The sequence below is a fragment of the Cyprinodon tularosa genome, unplaced genomic scaffold, assembly GCF_016077235.1.
Source record: "Cyprinodon tularosa strain WSP-4 unplaced genomic scaffold, ASM1607723v1 ctg672, whole genome shotgun sequence".
In the NCBI taxonomy this organism is placed as follows: Eukaryota; Metazoa; Chordata; class Actinopteri; order Cyprinodontiformes; family Cyprinodontidae; genus Cyprinodon; species Cyprinodon tularosa.
This window is the reverse complement of record NW_024039421.1, coordinates 81,542-106,819: the sequence shown is the minus strand read 5'-3', so window position 1 is coordinate 106,819 and position 25,278 is coordinate 81,542. Positions and strand designations below refer to the sequence as shown.

Sequence of the window (25,278 nt, the reverse complement as noted above, 5' to 3'; positions counted from 1 at the left end):
TCTTTTTTTTTTTTGTTTCCTCAGGTGAAGAGTCTGGGTGTCATCCTCCCACATCAATAACTTTATCTATTTAACGTTCCTTCATCTATAAATCATTGTCTTTGTCCCTTTTTTCCTGCATTCTGTTTTTGTTCTGATCCATATTGATTAATGCAACTCTCTTCTCTCCGGTTTACCCCTAGACTGTATTCCTCATTCTGTTCGTTTTAATATTTTAATCATTAGATTTAAAGCATCTTCATGCAGCTCTGATGATACTGAGGCCTTTCTGATAATGAATAAAACTTTATTTCTTCTTCTAAGGTTTTAAGTCTGTGAACTGGGTCCAACATGAGATTTTATTGCATAATTTCATCCAGCATCACTGTGGAAACGGTGTCAGTTTTGATCCACTGTGGGGAAAAGACACTATCTGAATGAATTAAAGGCGAAACCCGATCGTCTGTAGTTCTGATCTTTCAGACCGCCGGTCCTGACGGAGCTTTAGAAGGTGCTCTGCAGCAGGCAGGGGCAGCCGCAGCCGGCCGGACACTCGTCCCGGCGCCGGAACCAGTCCATCATGTGTGCGGTGTGACCTCCGTGTCCGCAGCTCAGGCAGAAGTTGGACAATCCTCGGACCGCCACGTGGCAGATGGCGCACTGGAAGGTCAGCCGCTTGCAGACGGCGCACTGGGTCCCGCGGGCCTGGCTGCGGCAGTGGCAGCAGTACACCCCGAACTCTGCAGACACACAAAGCCTGCCTGTTCAGAACAGGAGCATCGTCTGAAGCGGTTCTGCAGGTTCTGATCCTGGATTGGAAATACTGGATCCACTGACCAGACCTTCTGATCCAGGAGCAGAACTGCAGAAGCCTTTCAGACCTGCGATGAACCGTGAGGGGAACCTACCGATGCCTTTGTGAGGTTCTGGGGGGCTGGAGGTGAACTTCAGCACGTCGGCCCGCTTGTCTCTCAGACCCCAGCGGTACAGGATCTCGCCGTAACACTTCTTAAAGTCGTCGTACTGCAGCGTGTACGCCGGGTCCAGCAGCCTGGGCGGGAACAGGAAGTGACATCATCTCACTGAGATTTCACTACAGAACCGCTCCTAAGCGGCGTTAACCGATTTTACCGAACCACCGTCAAACATCTGAAGCTGCAGGTTCTATGAAACACGGACCGACCCGGGTTCTGGTTGGTTCTGGTCGGTGCTTCAGTCCAAACAGCTGCTGCAGGAAGGAGACCGTTTCCTTTCTAAAGGGTTTAGGGTTCTGCTGAAGGCGGGCCGGTCAAGGTTTCAACCAGGGCTGCAACTAACGATTATTTTAAAAATCGATGAATCGGCCGATTATTTTTCGATTAATTAATGAATCGAACAAAAAATATTTTTTATATTAACCTCTTTATTCCAAAATAAACATTTTAGACAGAACAAACAAGCACACAAGTACAGGTTGCTCATTAACTGTACTGGTGCAATATGAAAAATAAATGTTTGTGTTAAAACTACGCAAACTTACATGAGAAATGTAGCTGTACATCCACAAAATATAGGCTACTTTGTTTCATAAAGCGCAAAAAAAGACATTTTTGTTTTTAAAGCCCCTAAGGGATTCAAACAATAGGCCCCCCCATTTCAACAAATGAGGTTTTTTAGACTAGAAGAGTTCTGCCTTTTAAGACAGGAAAGTATAGCAGTTAAAGTTGCTGCTTGAGAAAATACTGAACCATAGAGATAAAAATAGCCCTGTGATTCAAATTATAAATTGTATTTGGAATAAAAATGAGAGAACTAGGGGTGCTAAAAACACATCCTCCAAAGACAGATATTTACATGGGAATGTGGCAGATAATTAATTGACATATTACTGATCTTGCTGGATTTTATTCTGCTTTACTTCCATAAATTGCAGGATCTTCTTTACTTTATCTTTGCCAGAAGATTTAAACTTTAAAAGCCTTGTCCTCATAATTTGCAAGTTAATGTATTTATAAAGGCTATTTTAATTATTGTGATCAATTTGCGCCGTCAATCCCGGCGCATGCGCGCTTCATTTGCAGTCTGGACGCTGAGGGTAAACATCCTGCGGCTCTGACTGCAGCGCTGAGAGGGACTCCTGCAGGAGAACGGGGTTGGGATGGGGGAGGCGCCCCACGGCAGAGTAGGAACGATACATGCTTTCACGTAAGAGTCTCCAAAAGCCGCCAGTGAAACCATAAAAAGTCGCCAGATTTGTCGCTAGTCGCTTTTTTGAAAAAATAGTCGCTGGAGGGGTCTGAAAAGTCGCTAAATATAGCAACAAAGTCGCTGAGTTGGCAACACTGCGCACCTGCAGCGCTGGCTCGCTCTGCCGTATATTTTTTCTTCCCCCGTTTCAGTCATGTGGATGTGATGACGGCGGCGGATGACGCATTAATCGCGCGACACAACTAATCGATGATGAAATTCGTTGCAAACGCTTTTAAAAGTCGATTTTATCGATTCGTTGTTGCAGCCCTAGTTTCAACCATCCGACCCAAACGGGCGACCCGGATGGTTGCAGTGTTCAGGAACAGAACCAAAGCTTGAGTCTGGGTTCTGCTGTGGACCGACTGTCATACACGACAGTGGCAGCATAATGCTGAGGGGAGATTTAGCTCAGATCCAGAGCCGCAGGGTTGAAACCTTGAACCAGAACCAGTCGCCTCTGACCGGCTGTAATTTCTGACCCTGGTCCAAATTTGTGTCAGCCCAGGAAACCGACCACCCAGTATAACTCAACCCCAGTTTTCCCCAGCAGAGAGGAAGCTTGGAAAGGATCCAGAACAGGCGTGAATAATTGTGACCCTGGCAGGATCTGAATCTTTTGGACCTGAGTGGTTCTGGAAGCGATGCTAAAGAAGAGCGGATGTCCTTCTGCCCATTTAGCAGCATCACCTCTTGTTCATGTCATGGAGCTCCCGCTCTCGCTCCCGAGGGTCCGTGTAGCCCTGGTTGCCATAGCGATAATCGTCAGGAGAAGACTCCCCCCAGGGGTTGGGGTGCTCGGGGTCTCTGACTGAAAACGAGACAGAGGAAGAGGTTTGGAGCAGGAGGCGCGGCGGCCTGACAGCAGGGGGAGCTGTAGAGTCTGACCTGTGTTCCAGGAGTCCGAGGCGCTGGAGCAGGAGCCGGAGGTGACGGAGCTGGACGTGTAGCTGGGCTAAAGGTCAACACACCGGGAACGTTAGAATCCCTGTCGCCAGCAGGGGGCGCTCTGTAAGCTCGTGACTCACGTATCGGGAGTGGAGGCGTGACGGAGGCAAAGAGTAACCGTCAGGGGGCGGAGCCTGAGCCCTGAACACGCTGCACAGCATACCCAGGGTCTGGACGTCGCTCATCTGGCTGTAGTGCTCCAGCCTGAAGGAAACACAGACTTCAGCTTCAAAGCTACGCCGCTTCAAAAAGGGCTCACCAGATGATCACTTACAGCGTCTCCAGCAGATGGCGTCCGAACGGATGTCTGGCCCAGGGCGTCTCTGTGTCCGGGTCAGAATCTGGACTCAGGTCTTGATTGGTGGCTGCGGAGGCCAAAGCCCAAACCTGCAGATCAGAGAACTGTGAGCTGCACAACGTTACCTAGAGGCAAACCTCTCTACTCTAACAAGCTGGATCGCCGTGGTAACGGATGCTCAGGTCCAAGTGGGACCTCACAGTATCCAGGTTTGCCAGACTGAAGCTCTTCAGATCGGACCGACCTGAAAGTTTTGTTCTAGGTTGGTCCAATCAGAACGTTCTGAAACTTTGCCTCAGAAGGTTATGTCTGCAGACATCAAAGCTGTTGGAGATAAACCTCAGAAGACCTGCAGGCACAAGATCAATGTCAGGGTTCTGACTTCCCATTTCTGCTAGGAAACCATGGAAACCATGGATCCGTTTGACTAAAGGAGCTGCTCAGCTCCTCTACAGTCTGGTGCAGAGGGTGGAAGGTGTGAAGTCCAAAGACTTTTACAGCCTGTTTTTTAAAAAGTAGCGCTACCACAGGTCATTCATTCCTGCTGCAACCAAACTCTCTGGCAGTAACTTGTGCAATGTCATTATTGTCATTCTACTGTCACAAGTATAGAGTAACGAAATTAACTCATGCATTTAACCCAACCCGTTGGGGAGCAGAGGGCTGCCATTGTACGGTGCCGGGGGAGTAGTGTTGGGTTAAAGGGGAACGCCGTTTTTTTGTACATTGGGCCCTTGACAGTGATTGGCCTCCATGATCTGAATGCTGGCGTACCATAAAGAATAAATGATGAACAGTTTAGTTTGTGCCTTCAAGTCGTTGCCCATAGGAAGACGTTACTGGATATAACCTAACAGAATATCTTCAGAACGGCTCCAAATGACACTAAACTCATATGGGAGAGTAGAACATGATGGAATAACGGAAAATCAAGGGTCCAGTGTAAAAAAACGGCGTTCGCCTTTAAGGGTCTTGCTCAGAGACCCAGAGTGGCAGTCTGTGGGAGCGGGGTTCAAACTCAGAACCTCTGGATTCCAAGCTCCATGCCCTAACCACTAGGCTACCCTATACCCCATACACCTTTTTCTTCCTTTGGCACCTTCTTCTTCCTTTTTGACCATTTGAGCTGATGTAATGAGTACATTTCACCACTGTGAGATCAATAAAGTCAATCAATCAAGATTGAAGTATGTTCACCTTGGCCAGGTCTCTGCGCCCCACCGCCAGCGCCGCTGCTGCGTTCTTCTGACACGTTTCTTGGATGTCGTTTATGTTCAGACTGAGGAAGACAGAGGAAAATGGAGACGTTCAGGTAGGACCCAGCTAGAGCTGAGGGAAGGTGTCTCTACTTCGAGTGCAGAACAGTCTGCGTTCTCCAGCTGGAACTACAGAACTACGTCCAACACAGTGCTCTTTGGAAGGGATTCCAGGAGGGGTACCACAGGGCTCAGTGTTGGGACCCATTGGCCAAATAAATCTATTTTTATTTAAAGCCAACTTTATCCACCCAGTAAGCTGAGTTAGTAGTACCCAATGTTGGCTCTGTGATAGACACCATCTACATGGTAAGTGACACCATTTACTAGCTGTCTCCTGTTTAGGAAGCCGGGTCCTGTTCTATTCTGCTGGAAATCACATATGGAGTTCCACAGGGCTCAGTTCTGCACCGCAAAAATTGAAGAAGAGTAAGTCAATTTGTTCTTAAAATAATTGAGACAATTTGTCAATGGCTAAAGACAATTTACATTTAAATAAGAAAAAACAATTGCACAATAGTCGTATTTCAAGTGTATATTATCTAATTATCTTATTTCAATAGTAAAAATACTCATTCCATTGGTAAATCATCTTATTTACTTAAATTAAGGGCAAATACCCTTAATTCAAGACATTTATACTTATTTGTAGTTAGTTTATACAGGTCCACCATAAAGAATAAAAATAATGAAAAATGGCCAAAAATCGCACTTTGACCCAAAATGGCTGACTTCCTGTGGGCTTTAGGGCATACCTCCAAGAGACTTTTTTTCATGATTTGATGAGATCTACCTGTGTGCCAAAGTTCAAATCTCTGTGACTTACAGTTTCCCCCAACTCACATTAGGGGGCGCTGTGGCGTAATTTGGGGGCCGCCATTTTGGATTCCATTACAGACCGGCTATTTCACGCGGGGGACAATTTACTGCCACGTTTTCCTGAGTTTTTGAATATGCAAAGTCCCCGTAAAATGCGTTCGAAGTGCCAAAAGAATAATAATAAGAAGAAACTTTCGAAATACAATAGGCCTTCGCAGCGCTTTGCTGCTCGGGCCTAATAAATCCTTTATTTTCCTGCAGTGGCCATTATATTTTTTATTCTTCTCCCTCACGGCTGTTTTAGTCCTGTTTACAGACTCTTAAAGGGATCCATCATAACTTCAACCAATAGACTTAACTTGGGAAATATTTATTTACAGTTTAATGACAACACTGTAAAAATAATCTAAGCTGTTTCAAATATTTCCATAAAATATTTTTAGACAGATGTTACCATGTTGTTTGAGCTTCAATGCATTCTGGGAAAATGGCGTACGCTAGTTCCTGTAGTGCTACTCACTCTATTACAGATGGAGTAATGTAACTAAAGTAATCCCTCCCTGGGATTATTAAAGTATTTCTGCCGCCATTTTTCTGTTTACTACAGTGTGTTGAATTCATGTTAATGTGGGTTTAAAGACATTTCAATTAGGCGGTAATATAAAAGAAAAAAAAGTCTAATCAACCTAAACTTTTGCGAACACCATGCAGTACCTCTGTGGACCCTCTAGGGGTCGCGGACCCCCTGTTGAAGACCTCTGCATTAAACCTTTCCAGTTTGAACCAGAATGTGTTGAAAATGGTGAGAATGTAGAAATCACAGGAGGAAGAGGGAAGATTTGTCCAAAGAAGTTTGATGTTTGTGCTATTGCTGCTAGCAGATGCTAACCCAGATGGAGAGCTATGTGACCGTTTACGGTTAGCAGTAATTATGATTTTTTTTACATTTCACGTTTTAAGTTAATATAAAAATGAAATGTTCAGGTAGTCGGGATCCCTGTAAACTGGTTTACTGGTTTCACACGGGGGATTATCACTACTGTCTTGGGTAAATAGCTGGAGTTTGTTATGCGCCTCGTGTTTCTACCGGATAAAGAGCTCTCCCTTAAAACACACATTTGGTTCAAGAATTGATGAGGAAGATTGTGTTGTTGTTTTTTTTAAAGAAATTTAGCAAAAAGAACATTGTTGTCAGCGGCCATTTTGCCTCTTGATTATAGAGATGTTGTGTATATGAAGGCCTCAGCCAGGTGTTCACTGGATCCCCTTTATTACTGCGCCCTGTGGCGTCTAACAGGCTGCAGATGGTTGAGTGTCCTTTGAGTTCCTCACAGACTGAAGAACGTCTGATGGTTGGACCCGTCTACAGGACCCGGTGGACTGAGTGGTTTCACTCACATGTAACTCTCTCCCAGAGCTTTGTGGACGGGCAGCAGGCAGGAGATATCCTGGATAATGACTTTCCCCGCCAGCTTGATGGGACGGCTGCCGTAGTCCACGCCTTCCCGCTTTGTCTTGAAGCGCCGGGATTTCTGTGGGGAGACGGGGACAGAGAGGAGGACGGGGACGGACGGCCGAGGAGACAGAACCGCAGCTGATTAAACTGGATCGCAGCAGAGTCTGTTCACACTGAGAGTCAGGAATCTCTGGGAAGTTCTCTGGGTTCTTTACATCCTGGAACTGATACCAGGAAGTCCAGCAGAACCATCCGTAGGAGAAACACTTTACCAGGTGGTCCAGAACCTGGACCCATTGGTCTGTCAGTGTGAACAGCTCATTAACACGCAGCCTGAAGAGCCAAATTACTGCAGCACAGGTGAGACAAAGTCCAGACAGAACCTACCTGGAGATGTTAGATGTTAGTGACGATACTGGACAAAACTTTCTGAGTTAGTTTCACTAGTTATGTGTTCAGAACAAACCCAGAACCCAGAGCTTCCAGTAGTCCCATCATCTGCTATCAGCTCTGTTTAATGGGAAAAGTTCCCACAGGCCCTCAGAGATGAAGAGGCTGAAAACTTCATCACCTTCTACTTCACGTCCAACAGTGTCTCTGAGCTAACAGCGTCCATGTCCAACAGTGTCTCTGGTCTAACACCGTCCATGTCCAACAGTGTCTCTGGGCTAACAGCGTCCATGTCCAACAGTGTCTCTGGCCTAACAGCATCCATGTCCAACAGGGTCTTTGGTCTAACAGCGTCCATGTCCAACAGTGTCTCTGGCCTAACAGCATCCATGTCCAACAGGGTCTTTGGTCTAACAGCGTCCATGTCCAACAGTGTCTCTGGCCTAACAGCATCCATGTCCAACAGGGTCTTTGGTCTAACAGCGTCCATATCCAACAGTGTCTCTGGCCTAACAGCATCCATGTCCAACAGGGTCTTTGGTCTAACAGCGTCCAAGTCCAACAGTGTCTCTGGCCTAACAGCATCCATGTCCAACAGGGTCTTTGGTCTAACAGCGTCCATGTCCAACAGTGTCTCTGGCCTAACAGCATCCATGTCCAACAGGGTCTTTGGTCTAACAGCGTCCATGTCCAACAGTGTCTCTGGCCTAACAGCATCCATGCCCAACAGGGTCTTTGGTCTAACAGCGTCCATGTCCAACAGTGTCTCTGGCCTAACAACATCCATGTCCAACAGTGTTTCTGGCCTAACAGCATCCATGTCCAACAGTGTTTCTGGCCTAACAGCGTCCATGTCCAACAGTGTCTCTGGCCTAACAGCGTCCATGTCCAACAGTGTCTCTGGCCTAACAACATCCATGTCCAACAGTGTTTCTGGCCTAACAGCGTCCATGTCCAACAGTGTTTCTGGCCTAACAGCGTCCATGTCCAACAGTGTCTCTGGCCTAACAACATCCATGTCCAACAGTGTTTCTGGCCTAACAGCGTCCATGTCCAACAGTGTTTCTGGCCTAACAGCGTCCATGTCCAACAGTGTCTCTGGCCTAACAGCATCCATGTCCAACAGGGTCTTTGGTCTAACAGCGTCCATGTCCAACAGTGTCTCTGGCCTAACAGCATCCATGTCCAACAGGGTCTTTGGTCTAACAGCGTCCATGTCCAACAGTGTCTCTGGCCTAACAGCATCCATGTCCAACAGGGTCTTTGGTCTAACAGCGTCCATGTCCAACAGTGTCTCTGGCCTAACAGCATCCATGCCCAACAGGGTCTTTGGTCTAACAGCGTCCATGTCCAACAGTGTCTCTGGCCTAACAACATCCATGTCCAACAGTGTTTCTGGCCTAACAGCGTCCATGTCCAACAGTGTCTCTGGCCTAACAGCGTCCATGTCCAACAGTGTCTCTGGCCTAACAACATCCATGTCCAACAGTGTTTCTGGCCTAACAGCGTCCATGTCCAACAGTGTTTCTGGCCTAACAGCATCCATGTCCAACAGTGTTTCTGGCCTAACAGCGTCCATGTCCAACAGTGTCTCTGGCCTAACAGCATCCATGTCCAACAGTGTCTCTGGCCTAACAACATCCATGTCCAACAGTGTTTCTGGCCTAACAGCGTCCATGTCCAACAGTGTTTCTGGCCTAACAGCATCCATGTCCAACAGTGTTTCTGGCCTAACAGCGTCCATGTCCAACAGTGTCTCTGGCCTAACAGCATCCATGTCCAACAGTGTCTCTGGCCTAACAACATCCATGTCCAACAGTGTCTCTGGCCTAACAGCATCCATGTCCAACAGTGTTTCTGGCCTAACAGCGTCCATGTCCAACAGTGTCTCTGGCCTAACAGCATCCATGTCCAACAGTGTTTCTGGCCTAACAGCGTCCATGTCCAACAGTGTCTCTGGCCTAACAACATCCATGTCCAACAGTGTCTCTGGGCTAACAGCGTCCAAGTCCAACAGTGTTTCCGGTCTAATAGTTTCCATGTCCAACTGGGTCTTTGGTCTAACAGCGTCCATGTCCAACAGCGTCTCTGGCCTAACAGTGTCCATGTCCAACATTGTCTCTGGCCTAACAGCGTCCAAGTCCCACCGTGTTTCTGGCCTAACATCCATGTCCAACAGGGTCTTTGGTCTAACAGCGTCCATGTCCAACAGTGTTTCCGGTCTAATAGTTTCCATGTCCAACAGGGTCTCTGGCCTAACAGCGTCCATGTCAACAGTGTCTCCGGTCTAATAGTTTCCATGTCCAACAGGGTCTTTGGTCTAACAGCAGTTTTAGAAATGTCTTGATAGTTTCATGTTGAAATGACCTTTGTCCTCCTGTAGAACCCTGAACCCAATCAGAACTCTAACTGGACGGCTTCAGAACATCAACACTGCTTGATCACATTGAAATTCCGCTACTGGAACATTTGATCGGACCCAGAAAATATCATTTTAACACAGATATGTCATCTTTGGACCTCAGGGTTTGATATGTCCTCCACAAGGAGGGTTAAACACCTTAGATCAACGCTTAAGGTGCGTATCCAGGGGAAGTTTGGTGAGTGGAAAAGCTGTCACAGAAGGATTACAATCAAAAAGTGAGTTGATTTTAAAATAAAGAACTAGAACTGAGAGCAGATACCAAACAGAACGTGACCACCCTGTTCAGCAGAATCACATATCTGGGTAAAAATCCTTTTACTGGTCTCATGTCATACTATCAAGTTCTGAGAAATGTCAAAACCATTGACACCTGTGAGTGAAATGAGTATATAAACCATCGAACGGTTTCCCCTTCAGATTAAAGCAAAGTTTTTCCAACAGGTTTCCTAAGAAACAAACAAAAAACTTCTGCTGGAACCAAAGCTTCTGTAGAAAATGACAACAAACAGAACCGTTTGGATCTCAGCATCTGGGGTATGGACCCTGTGGCCGGGTGGACCCTGTGGCCGGGTGGACCCTGTGGCCGGGTGGACCCTGCAGCCGGGTGTATGGACCCTGCAGCCGGGCCGCCCAGCATCAGCTGGAACTGGCGTTTTATTTCCGAACACATAAATGAGAACGGTAATGTAGATGATGATGCATTAGAGGTTAGTGGAGGAGAAGCAGCCAATCAGAGACATGCATGTTAGAACAACATTCTGCACTGGAGGGATGGGCAGATATCTGTACCGGCCAATCATGGAGGGTTTGAACAGACCAGCGACGGGAGGCAGACATAGGAAGCTTCTGATTGGAGGAGAGTGGGGAGGAGGCGTGGCCCAGCAGCAGGGTGGGCAGGTGATTGGTCGGGGAGAAAAAATAGCAGAGGAAGAAAAAAAAACAAAGAAAAGAGACAGAAGCCAATCAGGATGAAGGCGGACCAAAACCAGAACCTCTGCAGGGTTCCTCCAGCACCATCTCTGTTACCATGGTTACCTTAGGGAGAGACGGAGGAACCCAGAGTTCTACCTTCACTTTGGTTTCTCTATTAGGACTTGATTCTGATTAAATGGATGAAATCTAGCTGAACTGGATCCAGGAGATACATTTCCTAGGTGTGTATCCACCAGGGTTCTGAGCCTGGCCCGACCCAGTGGACTCTCAGTTCTCCTGTGGGTGAGTACCTGGGTTCCATTGAGATCAATCCATCGGGTCCTAAACTAGTCTTCCAAAAGACACTTTGTTCTAGTCTGCTAACCCAACATCCCAGCACTTCCAGGCATGTTTCAGCTGAGGTTCTGCTAAAACTGAGAACTGAGACCAACCTCCGGTGTTCTGAGGTCTCAGGTTCTGCAAGTCTTGCTCAGATGTCCATTAAGAAGAGCAGAGGTTCTCATGGTGAGGATGTTTGGGATGAGAGTCTAAGAACAGGTCTGGTCTGGTAAAAATCCTTCAAAATCAGACCTCCGATACCGCTAGCACCCAGCAGGGGGACGCTGTGCAGAATCAGCAAAACGCAAATGACAGAGAAGATGGATACCTGCCTCACTTCCTGGGGGAAAGAACCAGCCCAGGAGTCAGTTTCCCTCAGCTGAGCCCAGATCTGAAACCAAACTGAGTTCTGGTTCTGTTTGTTTAGTCCTTTAGTGAGTGTGTGTGTGTGCGTCTCACCCGCTCTTTATAGTAGAAGGAGGAGATGGAGACGGTGTCTTTATCGGAGCGGGTCGGGCTCCCGCTGTAGAGGCGCAGGGTGCTCTGAGACTCTGAACGCATCTTCATCGGGGTCAGAACCCCGCTGTGATAGGCTGACAGAGCCGACAGGGACCTGCACAACAACACACACACACACACAGGTGTATTTCTATCCATATTGGAACTTTTTAATTGACTGTCAAGAATTTTATTTATGCCTAAACCTGACATTCACTGTAACAGTAACGTCTACCCTAAACCCTAATATTAAGCCTAACCCTGACCTACTGACTGTAAAATCTATCCTTACACTGACATCCACCCCAACATATACCCAAAGTTTGACAACCACCCTAATCCTAACATCTAACCTAACTGATATCTACCCTAACCCTGACATCCTAACTCAGATGTCTAGTCTAACCCTGACCCTAATCCTGACGTCTAGTCTAACCCTTAAGTCAACCCTGACCCAGACGTCTAGTCTAACCCTGACCCTAATCCTGACGTCTAGCCTAACCCTTAAGTCAACCCTAACCCAGACATCTAGTCTAACCCTGACCCTAATCCTGACGTCTAGCCTAACCCTCAAGTCAACCCTAACCCAGACGTCTAGTCTAACCCTGACCCTAATCCTGACGTCTAGCCTAACCCTCAAGTCAACCCTAACCCAGACGTCTAGTCTAACCCTGACCCTAATCCTGACGTCTAGCCTAACCCTTAAGTCAACCCTAACCCAGATATCTAGTCTAACCCTGACCCTAATCCTGACGTCTAGCCTAACCCTCAAGTCAACCCTAACCCAGACGTCTAGTCTAACCCTGACCCTAATCCTGACATCTAGCCTAACCTTTAAGTCAACCCTAACCCAGACATCTAGTCTAACCCTGACCCTAACCCTGACGTCTAGTCTAACCCTGACCCTAATCCTGACGTCTAGCCTAACCCTCAAGTCAACCCTAACCCAGACGTCTAGTCTAACCCTGACCCTAATCCTGACGTCTAGCCTAACCCTCAAGTCAACCCTAACCCAGACGTCTAGTCTAACCCTGACCCTAATCCTGACGTCTAGCCTAACCCTCAAGTCAACCCTAACCCAGACGTCTAGTCTAACCCTGACCCTAATCCTGACATCTAGCCTAACCCTTAAGTCAACCCTAACCCAGACATCTAGTCTAACCCTGACCCTAATCCTGACGTCTAGCCTAACCCTCAAGTCAACCCTAACCCAGACGTCTAGTCTAACCCTGACCCTAATCCTGACGTCTAGCCTAACCCTCAAGTCAACCCTAACCCAGACATCTAGTCTAACCCTGACCCTAACCCTGACGTCTAGTCTAACCCTGACCCTAATCCTGACGTCTAGCCTAACCCTCAAGTCAACCCTAACCCAGACGTCTAGTCTAACCCTGACCCTAATCCTGACATCTAGCCTAACCCTTAAGTCAACCCTAACCCAGACGTCTAGCCTAACCCTTAAGTCAACCCTAACCTTGCCCTTTACCCTGACATTTACCCAAATATTCAGTCCACCCTGAACCTGACATCTGAAATATCTGACAAACACTAAACCAATTAACAGTCCTAATGGGTCTTACTCTGGGTCCTTAGAGAAGAACATTTCTACATTAATAAATCATCCTAAACGAGGTTCTAATCGATTAAGAGAGCAGACCTATGATTCTGAACAGTTTTGTCCTCCTGGTAGGACAGGACCATTTGGTTTGGTGGCTTCCTGACAGATCTTCCTCACCAGGAACACCTGCCTCAGATTTTACCTGGGAGTGGGTTCAGTGGGAGGGGCTGAGCGGTGCATGGTGATTGGTCGGGTGAAGTAAACAAGACAACCCGTGCCACAGAAACGAGCTCCCGATGTCCGAGGAAACGGGATGTTGGCATCCTGAAAGAAACGCAACCATCGTGTTAATGAAGAGGATCATCATCATCATCATCATCTTCAGAGAGCAGGAGCATTACCTGATAGGAGCCGTAGGTGTTGGTGACCCGTGGAAATGCCTGCAGGGACGGAGTCACCGGATTGGACAGGACAAAAGGGCCAGAAGCAGGACTGTCCTCCTGAGTCTGATGGGAAGAAAGACGATCAAAGTGCTGATCCTGATGCCACCTGCAGGCCAGCGGAGGCACCAGAGCTACAGAGGCAACTGGAGCGGTCCATTGAGAGGTTTCTGTCCCGGCTCCAGGGTTCTCACCATGTCAGACTCCAAGCAGGACACCAGCTGCCGCACGCATGGCTCCAGACAGTTCTGGTTCCTCTTTACTTTTTGTAAAGAAGTATCAGTCAGAATCTGAGGCAGAGAAACATCCAGTCGTCAGTCCCAATGGAGGACGTTAATGCCCCTTTCTAACCAGTACCAACTCTGGGCCATTCATTTCCCCGACATATCCGTCCAGTGTGGCACCTACCTTCTGGATCTTGATCTTCATGGCAGAGGGGATGGTTGTCGGGGAGACAAACTGGAACGAGGGTGCTGCGTTGTTAGGGTACTGAGCCGGAAACTTAACGACCAGGTGAACCTGATGACTTCCGAAGTGGGCCGACACCACACAGCTCCGATTCATGGCGTCCATCTGCGAGCAAACACACACAGGTTGAACAGATGAAGCATACGGGTCGGTTCAGACCCGGCGGCTATCCAGGGTCCTGAACCTCACCTCCACGTTGACGTTCCTGATCTGCAGGTTGACCAGAGAGAACTCCTGCTGCAGAGTCTGAGCCAGACCAGAACCTGTAGCTGATTCCTGACGGCCGGCGTCCGGATCTGGGAGAAGAAGGACCAGAATTAGAAGATAAAGCCATGATGATGTCATTCTCTGTGCTTCCATCACTCTGTGATTTTAATTAATGCCATCAAGTGTTCATCTGCTGCCCGGAGACTCTGTCTGACAGCTAAACGTTAGCATGAAATATAAAATTGGCTATATATCCATCAACAACGATTGTATGATGATGTATTAACAGTATAATGCAAAGAACTAAATCCATCTACAGAAACCAGGGTAGCTCCTGCAGTGAGCAGACTACGTTTGGCCTATTTACTGCAACATTTATCACTTTATCTGAACTAATAGTTTAATATTAGGAAATCTTATCTTAAACATTGGTTATCAAAAGCAAATAAACATCCGTCTTTCCTGAAATGAACGCAGCTTTTAAGCAAAACATTGTCAGACTGCAGAGATCCATAGGTTTAAACTGTTAAACTGTGTCATCTGCATAAAATGTAACTCAGCGTTTGATAAATCATCGAAATGATCGTTTACTTCTAGAGTAAAAAGCTCCTGATATGGAGCAAGTTTTTATGGAGGGAATTTTACTCCATTATTGTTGCAAGCAAAGGGCACATTTTTTATGAAAAAAACAAAAATGTTTTATAAACAAAACTGTACAAAAAAATTACCTTTTCAATTTGACTTTTTCTAAGAATTTGTATTTGTTGCTCTCGTCGAGTTTTACGCATTGTTTTGAAATAGCATTTTACAGATCACATTCAATTCAACCCCAAACCCTCCATGCAGGACAATAGAAATCCCTCCAAAGGAAACACATTTCCACCTCTGAACCCTTCCTGAGCAGAATCTGGACCCTGAAGAACAGCAGATAAACATATTTTACATCATTCATTATTTCAAAAATACAGCTTCTTAACCTACCTGTCTTCTCAGTCATAGAATATATTGAAATCTGTCTAATAATCAGCATAGAATCCACTAGAAATGCTCTTGGTTCTGCTGCATTAAGGCGGGCGAACACACTGCGATTTTTTTTTCCCTTTTTCGGCCGATTTTCCAGTCGATTCTTCTTCTTCCTCCCAGATGTAAACCCAGCAGCATGGCGGGGGGGCAGTGAGTGAAATGGAGTTCTTTCTGTCAAACTGACAGACCGTAGTAGCCACGTTAGCTCAGCCATGTCTTTGTCCAAATACGTTGTCTCCTTTTCTTTTTAGGGCTTTCAGCACTAAATTACCCAAATATCCTAGTGAGCCACAAATTCCTCTTCTACTGCTTTGCCTTCCAGATAGACGAGTCCGAGTAGCGCCATCTCACTGCGGAGTCCCACCTGGTTAACCTGCTCACACATGGTACAGCGTAAGCAGGTAGATTTTATCATAGCATCGGGCTGAACATGCACCCTGAGCTGTGAACTGTGCAGCTGTAGCTGCGTGCAACTATTGAATAAAATCGCACAGTGTCTGAAAGACTTTATTAGGATTATAAGAGTTGGTAACAGTTCAGATAATCCTGAGGGTGGTGCTGAAAGCACTGAATGACTACTACCTACAAGGAATCCAGAGCACCTATTAGGGATGGGACGGTTTATGAAAACCGTCCAAACTGTTCGGTTCGACTGTCTCGGTTCCGTTCGCGTGTGTTGCGTTCGGTTCATGCGCTGCTCCTTTTTCTCATAGGCGAAGCGATTACACTCCAGAGCAGAAGGTGGCGGTACTGCGACCAAAGCCAACCACCAGTAGTAAACAAGAAGAAGAAGAAGCGAAGCAGCGTAGCCGGGTGTAGCAGGGAAAAAAATCAGTAGTTGTGGAGAATTGTGTGGGTATGGCGAGTGGGAAAGAACAGGAGTTGGAAGACGCGCCATCAGCACTTTATAGGTCTGCTGTATGGGACCACTTTGCATTTAGAGTGACCTACGATGACGGCGGGAAGAAAGTTGTGGATAAAAGTGCAACAGTGTGCAAGCATTGTGCAACACGTTTTGTCTACGCTAACAGCAACATGACCAACATGTCATGTTAACCCCGAAATCCCTCATACTCCGTCAGCGCTCCGCCCCGCTGCGCTCCAGACCGGCTGCTCAAAGCAAAGCCTGCAGCCTCCACTGTGGCTCCCGTCCGCTCCGCTCTGAGTTCCTTGGAGATCGTAGAGAGCATGCACCAGATGATTAAATTCAAAGCAGCAAAACATGCGGAAATGATCCAGGGTTTCCGCAGATCATTAAAAATAATTACAATCCATTAATTTTTTTGGAAATTTTTCATTAATTTCATTAATTTTTATGGGATTTCGGGGTAACAATCAACATATACCAAACCGAAAACCGTGGATTTTGTAAAACCATTCCACCCCTAGTACCTATGGTAATGAGAAGACCCAGATGATCCTTCTGTAAGAACCTGGACTAGAGGACAAGGGGAGGCCACATCGTGTAAGACTTTCAGTACCGTCTTTAGCTGTTAGCAGGGACTGAATTGAAATGGAGAACTGGACGCGTCTGGACGGTGAGATTCACTGAGACAGCCAAACAAAGTCCAAAGAGGATCTCTGCCCCAGAAGTCCAGCTTCAGATGAACTCTGCCTGGATCTGAACCTCCTGAAGCCGTCAGACCGGCTCAGTGGGACAGTTTCTGGTCCTACCCTGAAAGCTGTCTGCAGAAGGGCCCGTGCTCTGCTGGCCTTCAGGCTCCTGGGACCCCAGAGACTTCTCGGACTCCACGGTGAGCGTCATCCCCTCCATCAGCTCCTCCACCATGTCGCTGACACACAGCTGCATAAAACACAACCGATCAGAACCTGGTCCGTCTGAGCTGGAGCGTAAAGCTGCACACCAACCTTCTGCAGCTGAGGGTCCACCCTCCATATCCTCAGAGTCTGGTCTCTGGACCAGGTGACCAGCTGGAAGTCCTTGGAGCCTAAACAGCAGCAGACAGGAAGGAGTCAGTGTTCTGATGGGTCAGCGGGCTGCAAGCGGGCTCACCTTCTTTCTGTGGACGCCACTGGAACTCCAGAACCACGTCGTCGTGGCCAACGAAGGCATGGACTGGGCTGTTGAGGTCCAGTGTGCTCCAGAGCAACAGACTGTTCTCCCTCCTCAGCTGAGGAACCATGACGGTTACCAGGCCGTTGGAGAACGGCTAAAGACACGTAAAAATGGACACATTTTTAGTTTTTAGTGCGACTTCCTCAGCCAGTGTTCCAGCGGCACCGGACTCACCGTGTAGCGGGCCTTCCACACCGGAACCTGGCAGGACAGGATGTTCAGGTATTTCCTGGGCTGTCGGTAATCCCAGAACTAGAAAGCAGACCCAGAAAGGCCGGTCAGTTTGTGAGGTCTTTCTCTTTCCCTTTGGATCCACTGGTCCAGCACTAGAGGAACCTTTTCACCCAGTTTGGACCGATTCCGGGATCCAAACCTGATGTCACCAGACTGAGGACCAGGAGGAGGACCTGATGGTCTCAGCGGGAGATAACTTCCCGTTTCCTCCCAGCTTGGACTGACTGAGACATCGGGACAGGGACGATGCGTGTCCTCACCCTGACTGAGTTGTCCTGGCTGGACGTGGCAAAGATGAACTCGTTGTCCGGATGCCAGTCGAGGCCGTGGATCTTGGACAGGTGAGCGGCGACGTACTCCACCGCCGTGTTGGGTTTCTGTTCAGACACATGAGGACAGACTCCATGACGCAAACTTTACTGTTTCGCATCCAGCAGATCCAGTAGTCTGTCGCTGCCATGCACTTTAATCTGTTTTAATCAGAGGTTTATCTGACTCTAGAAATCTAGAAAATATCTAGAAAATAGAAACCAGGACGGAGCTGCTTCTAATTTCCAAGTTCCTGTTATTGTTGCGAAGCAAAGCACAGAATCTGTAAGTTAGTTTTTAAAAATGTAAACCAGAAATCAAACTTTGAAGAATGTTTTAATTAAGAAAAGGTTTTTAGAGCAACCTTGTCACCATTTCAGATTTTGTTTTTTCAAATACATTTTTTTCTATTTTCTTTTTTAATAAAATTTTCTTTTTTTTCCCTTTTTTTAATTTTTTTTTATAGATTTTATATTTTCACTTTTTATTTCTGTTTTACAGCTTTAGTTATAATAAATTGCATTTTTTTTTTTTTTTACAGATTGCATCCTCTCCACTTCTAGGCGGCTTTGCTCTGGAGTTATCAAAACCATTTTTATCGGTCAAGCGTTTATAATGAGACATATTTCCTGCAGAGCTGAAAGAAATAATCAGATCAATTATTTAAATAAAAAAATCAACTAATTTAGTTATCGATTAATTATTCACTCGAGTATAGAGACCCACTTAGAGCAGGAATTATATCAAAATACAAAAAATCTAAAATGTAAACATTTTGAATTTAAAGGTATAGAGGACGATTTATTTCCAGGTGGATCATCTCAATCAGTGGTCCTCCTAGCTGTCAATCATTCTGGTGATGTGTTTCCGTAAGGCCGTCCTACGTTTTCATCCCGTTAGCGATCTTTTTCTTTCAGGCGTATATCTGTGGTGAGCTGCGGTTTCAGACAGTCAGTGAAGCTCACCTTTCTCACCGCGGTTCTTTGAAAATGGCCGACGGTCGGGAGAGAAAAGTGTCTACGAAGTGGATGAGAAGAAAGGAAAGGCCTCAGAAGAGGCAGATATATCCCAGAATGCTTTGCGTGGAGAGCTCTCTGAGCAAAGCATCATAGATATGCTGTCACAGCGGCCCACTGTCGCCATAGGCTGCCGCTACCCGACAGCAGTGGCTAATAAAGATGGTGGCGGCACCACGCGGTGGAGGAGGAGCAAAAAGCAGTGATCATCTGTCTGAACGGTCAGTTAACTGAGTTCACTATAAAGTTCACTATATAGCACCTGCTACATGTGGACACAGTAAGACCGTAGGAGCCATGAGGACAGCTTATTTCAAACAGGGCGTGCACCAGGAGAAATGGCTGTGCACGCTCTCGCACATGCATTTTTTTTTTAAGTGGAGAGGACCGGTCTTCACTACTAAAGGTATATCCTCCACTATACCTTTAAGATAAAAATCTTTTTCAGCCGTCAATAGGCTTTCCGTTTCACCTGGTTTCATTTCATTTAAAAATCTCCTTTAAGGAACCTTTGGATATTCCATTATTAATCAATTAATTGAAAAATAATCAACAGATTAATCGATTAGCAAAATAATCACTAGTTTCCTGTTTTTTTTTGTGGCTAGCTGCTCTCTGAACTTTCTGACTGGCATATCTAGATCACACATTTCTATTTGGATCGCCCATTCTGGGTTAGGGTTGTCACGATACTAAACTTTTCAACTCGATACCGATACTAAAGAAAATATTCGATAATCAATACCATTTTCGATACCACAAGGATAAAAACTCCAAATTTCAATAGAAATATTTCGATTAATAATTAAAATACAATAAATAAATGCAATAAACAATAAGAACAATATTTTGAGGCTGTATATTAAGCAAGCTTGATAAAAAAAACTTGATAAAAAACGTATAAAATTAAAATCCTTCCTTGGCTATGCTTTGCACACATAGCATTGACGCTAGCCAAACCGGTTAAGAAACTAAAATAATTCTCAGCAGCTGCACATCTTAGAAGTCTGAAACTGAAAAGTGCGTAGAATTATTCAATCACACAGTGTTCAGAAAGTGCATTTTCCTCTATTCTGCACTTTAGATGAATGACTGTTTAGGTGCCACTGGTGGTAGCACTGTATCGATACTTTTAAAAACGAGTATTGTATCCGGATACAACATTTCAGTATCGATACTTTTGACAACCCTATTCTGAGTCCGTATTTATCCGATCCGATCCAACTGTTAAACTCTGCTTTAAGCTCTACAGCAGATGTGATGCAGCTTTAAACCTGAAACCAGCAACACAAACCAGAAGGTTCATTTTATCAGGGAGGAGCATCCAGAACAATCTTCAGGCTAGAATCCAGGACTTTAACAAAAGGACACACTGACAGCTGTTAGAGATTTATATTTATTTAAGGATGGACGTCATTTTATGAGTGTTATAAAAATCGTCTTTAACTAATTTAAAATTGGGTTGGCTTTTAGGAACTTGTGGAAAGGAATGGTCTCACTCACCCTTTTGTCCCAGATTCGGACGTCTCCATCATGGCTGGACGCCAGCAGGTGTTGGTTCCTCCGATTCCACTTCACCTGAGCCGCTCCGGCTGAGACAGAGACACGGAGACGGTGGGTTCTACAGAACCAGTGTCTAACAGGACGCGCTGCATTCAGGTGAACTGGGACAGCAGCGTTACTCACCGACAGCAGAGAGCGCCACCGTGGGCTTCCGGGTGTCCCTGAGGAGGCAGACAGACAGACAGACAGCGGCTCAGTCACCCAGATCATCAGCGGAACCAGAAGGACTTAACGGGTTCTGGTCTCCTCTTACCTGGTGTCCCAGATGTAGATGTACGTGTCCACAGAGCTGGTCACCAGGAGCTCCGGATCGAACCAGGACCAGTCTAGATCGCTGGAAGCACAAACACACCACAGTGAATCAGGCCTGCAGGCGGGTCGGCCCGTTTGACCAGAACCTGGGCTCACCTGATGACCCGGGTGTGTCCCTGCAGGGAGGTGTGGGCCTCCCCAACGCCGTCCCTCCACGAGTACAGATCCACACGCTGGTTGCTCTGCAAACAAAAAGCAAAGTTTTATTCAACCGCAGAACCGCCTCAAAGCAGCAGCGGAACGTCCAGAACTAATCAAACCTCTGAGTGGGACCGGTTAACCCAAACACCTGCTCTGACACCTTAACATCCCTGCTTCATGTCTCCACTGGATCCAGATCTGTCCCGACTACGTATGAAACCGGTTTACTCCTCCTGGTGGCCTGCCAGGCTCCAGAGGTCTCTGAGGGACGTCTGGAGGACAGCGGGGGACGCCACCAGGGCTAACTAGTTACATCTAACTAGTTACAAGCTGATAACTCAGGTATTGATCCGTCAGAATAACCAGCTGTTTGCAACTAGAAAGAGTAACAAGTAACTAGGATACATAACTAGTTATTATTGCAAGTAACAAATTACTAGATGAAAAAATTGGTCACCAATAAGAGCAACTACTTACTGGGCAAAGTAACTGGTGACTAGTCATAATAAATAGTAACTAGTTGGTTGGCAAAGTAAGTAGTTAGTAGGAAAAGTAACAAATTATTATTAAAAGAAAGTAGTTACTAAACATAACAGAAGTAATTGGGCAAAATGGGCAATAACTAGTCAGAGTAATTAGTTACTAGTCAAAGTAGCTAATTACTGGGCAAAGTAACTAGTAACTTTGACTTGTAACTCATAACTGGATGACGTAACCTTGTTCCTGGTTTCAGTAATCTGTCAGAATAAGTCGGATTAACAGAAAGTATTAACCAGAAAGTATTAAACAGAAAGTATTAAACAGAAAGTATTAACCAGAAAGTATTAACCAGAACGTATTAACCAGAAAGTATTAACCAGAAAGTATTAACCAGAACGTATTAACCAGAAAGTATTAACCAGAAAGTATTAACCAGAAAGTATTAACCAGAAAGTATTGTGGTTTCTCATGGCGTCTGCTGCCATTTCTGTTGTGACCAGGATTGGCTGAAACCACATCTGGTAGAAAGACTTTAGGCGTCGTTTTGCCAAATCAGCTGGAAAGGTTCAGTTTAAAGGAATAGTACACCCAAAACATGATTAGCCTTCATTTTCTACTCACCCCCATGCTGAACAAAACTCTGGAGTACTTTTTTGATATCTCAAATGCATCTGGAGATCTGGGAGGCTTCTTGCTGTCTGCTGACATTCAAATAATGGAGGTCTATGGCGCCCGAGGCAGAAAGGTCCATAAAAGTCCACAAAAAACGTGTCAATATTCCTCCATACTGCTCGTCCAATGTATTCCAAGTGTCCTGAGTGGGTAATGTCCATAATTTACTCGAAACGAAGTCATGTAGAATGTTTTTAGAGCATAAACAGTAGTGTATAGGATTTCCTGAAAGCGCGTTCACGAGTCTACGGAAACCGCGGCAGACCAAACCAGATGAAAGTGCGCATTCAGCTCGGCAAAGAACTCATGCTCTTCCTCAACACTGAAGTCCTCAGACATTTTTCTTTCGTTGTTTCTTTCTTTGCACAGGTAAACAGCACATTTCTTCTTCTACGCTTGCATTATCGGCAGAGCAGACGCTGAATGCGCACTTTCATCTGGTTTGGTCTGCCGCGGTTTCCGTAGACTCGTGAACACGCTTTTAGGAAATCCTATACACTACTGTTTATGCTCTAAAAACATTCTAAATGAAGGCTAATCATGTTTTGGGTGTACTATTCCTTTAATGTCTCTCCTTCCTCCAGACAGATGATGGGAGCAGATGCAGATTAATCCAACAAAACCTGAGATTATTAATCTGGCTTCCAGGTTAAGAGTAACTAGTTACAAGCAAAGTAATTCTGCAGATCCTGGTTTATGATTCAAAATCTGAAAAATGAGGATGATTGTCCTTTGTTATTCATCTGGTAGTTTAGTTATCTACGGAAGAGGATTAGGGCCACTGAAAAAAAAAAGTTAACTGATTTTCTAATTTTATTTCAGCATAGTATAGGAAAAACGTCAGAATTCTGAGAAAAAAAATCAGAATTCTGAGAAAAAAATAAGAATTCTGAGATTATGTAGAACTGTAACTGGAGCGTGTAACAAAAGTAATTTCCCTCTGGGATTATTAAAGTATTTCTGATTCTGATTAAAGTCAGAATTCTGACTTTTTTCCCATACTAAACTGAAATATAATTTTAAAATCAGTAAACTTTTTTTTCCCAGTGGCCCTAATCCTCTTCCATAGTTATCAAATATAGAATGTTTGATATAAATAAAAAAACTTATTGACAAATTAATCCTCTGAGGATCAGAGGAGACACCTGAGCGTTGCTCCAACCTGGAAACCCCACAGCTGAACTGAATCAGAGGCTGAATCCTGGTTCTGTTCATCGGATGTTTCCATGTTGGATAAACGCTTCCTGATGTTCCACAGAGACACGAGCAGAACTCACCGAGGCAGCGAAGACGTGGGCCTCTGATCTGTGAGGGTTCCACTGGACCGTCCCCACATCCCACTTACTGTGGCGCCCGATTTTCCGCGGCGCCTCGGACGGAGCCTCCAGGTTCACCATGTAGAGGAAGCGGCGCCTGAACAGCAAGAGAGGCGTCAAAGAAACAGACACTGACCGTTTTCTCTCAGAATCTTAACTCCTGTTATTAAATCAGCTCGGATCAACAAGTATAGCGATGATTCTTAGTGCCTGCAGCCGGGAATCGAACCATCGACCTCAGCAGCAGCAGCTCACCCTGACAGAACGGCGTGGGATCCCAGGCAGTCCACAGACATGGCGGTGGCCTAAAACAGAAGAGAGAAGGTCTATGGTCCATAATGAACTTTTTGAAGAGTTTCAGTCTGGCTTTAGAGCTCATCATAGCACTGAAACAGCTCTGGTGAAAGTCACTAATGATATTCTCATGGCCTCAGATAATGGACTTGTATCTGTGCTCGTCCTGTTGGATCTTAGTGCTGCATTTGATACAGTTGATCAGAATCTTGGAGAGAAATATCAGCTGTGCTGCTGCCATCAACACCTTTGTTTCTAGATGTTGGAGCTTGGCCTGTTTTCCAGTGTAGTCCTGTTTCTCTGACTGTGACTAACTGGATGTGCTCTCTTCATCCTCTGACATGGGAGCTGGCTCGGAGCTCGTCTGCCTGGCTGTGTGTTTCCTGGACGGGGCCGCCTGTGGAGCTGGTTGACAGTTGCCTTTTGTATCTATGCTTCTTTTTCTATGTCTGCTTCTGTCTCCTTGAACCCCAGTGGGCCTCAGCAGATGGCCGCTCACACTGAGCCTGGTTCCTGCTTCCTGTTCAAAGAGAGTTTTTCCTCTCCACTGTCGCTACAAGCATGCTTAGTGTGAGGGATTGCTGAAGAGTCAATGAGTCGATGCAATCAACTGGTTTTCCTTAGATAGAAAACTTTGAATCAATCTGACTGGATGATCTGGTGAACTGGAAAGTTGAGATGACATGATGTGAATTGGAGCTATAGAAATACACTGAATAGAATTAAAAATTGAATTGACGGTCAGAGATGATCATGGTGTCTCCAGGATTATCACTGCAGCAGAACCAGAACTCTTTAGAACTGTGACCTTCAAAGCAAAGAAAAAGGTTCTGGCTCAGTAAACACCAGAGTTCCACATTAAGTTCAAACTTCAGTACTAACCTAAAGCTACATTCCAATATGGCTGCTGAGGGAGTTCCTCAGTTTGAACATCTGGTCTGAGTCTCACTAGAAGATCGATGTTCATCAGAGAAAACATCGATCTGCAACCAGGACCAGAGATACCAGAGCAACCAGTGACAACATCTCACTGGGATGGTCCTCAGGAGGAGCTGGACACCACAGGGATGTCTGAGGCTCCCTGCTGTCGCCTTAGCAACCTGGACATGTTTATCACGTGACCTTCCGGTCAGAAACGGCTGAGTCAGCATAAAAATTTATAAATTAAATAAATAACTAAATAAACACCTGAGCATCCCGAAACTCCACCACTACATTCTCACTGCTCCAGCGCGCCGCCATCTTCCCCTCTTTCTCCACTGTCAACAAAACCTCACGTGACCTTATGAGCTCGGATGAAGCGTTCTGGGACGGTGGGAATTTAGAAGTCCAATGATGAAAAGCATGAATCCCATGTCCTCTACCGGAATGACTTAACCTTTCCTGCACACTTATAAGATCATTACCTAAAGAATTACTGTTAATGAATAATTAAACAGTTTATTCAGTGTTTTCTTATTATATGGAGCACATAAGCCAGGGAAGCATGACACAACTAATAATGTGATGACCATTAATAACTTCAAGTATTAATAGTTTATAATCACATTAATTAATTTATTACTTAAATATTAATGTTATCGTTTGGGTAAATCTATTTTACAGGGTATTTATTTATTTAA

General features: G+C 45.7%; 1 protein-coding gene across 2 annotated transcripts; it reads right to left on the bottom strand.

Annotated features, from left to right (window-relative positions):
• Positions 1-265: 265 nt before the first annotated feature.
• wdr59 (WD repeat domain 59) lies at positions 266-24,959 on the bottom strand. 2 transcript variants are annotated; one of them, XM_038267413.1, is made up of 27 exons: positions 24,845-24,959; positions 23,618-23,667; positions 23,324-23,459; positions 20,850-20,935; positions 20,695-20,775; positions 20,565-20,602; positions 20,382-20,470; positions 17,814-17,930; positions 17,494-17,571; positions 17,257-17,413; positions 17,112-17,191; positions 16,917-17,046; positions 14,202-14,308; positions 13,953-14,117; positions 13,739-13,834; positions 13,506-13,610; positions 13,307-13,428; positions 11,508-11,661; positions 10,587-10,643; positions 6,925-7,058; positions 4,649-4,730; positions 3,428-3,540; positions 3,234-3,357; positions 3,094-3,160; positions 2,896-3,016; positions 888-1,030; positions 266-719 (listed from the first exon to the last, which is right to left on the bottom strand). In XM_038267413.1, the coding sequence occupies exons 1-27, from the start codon at positions 24,896-24,898 to the stop codon at positions 484-486; spliced, it is 2,922 nt and encodes a 973-aa protein (XP_038123341.1). In that variant the 5' UTR covers positions 24,899-24,959; the 3' UTR covers positions 266-483. The 2 variants fall into 2 exon arrangements, with proteins under 2 accessions (XP_038123341.1, XP_038123342.1); XM_038267414.1 differs by lacking the exon at positions 10,587-10,643.
• Between the last annotated feature and the right edge of the window lie 319 nt (positions 24,960-25,278).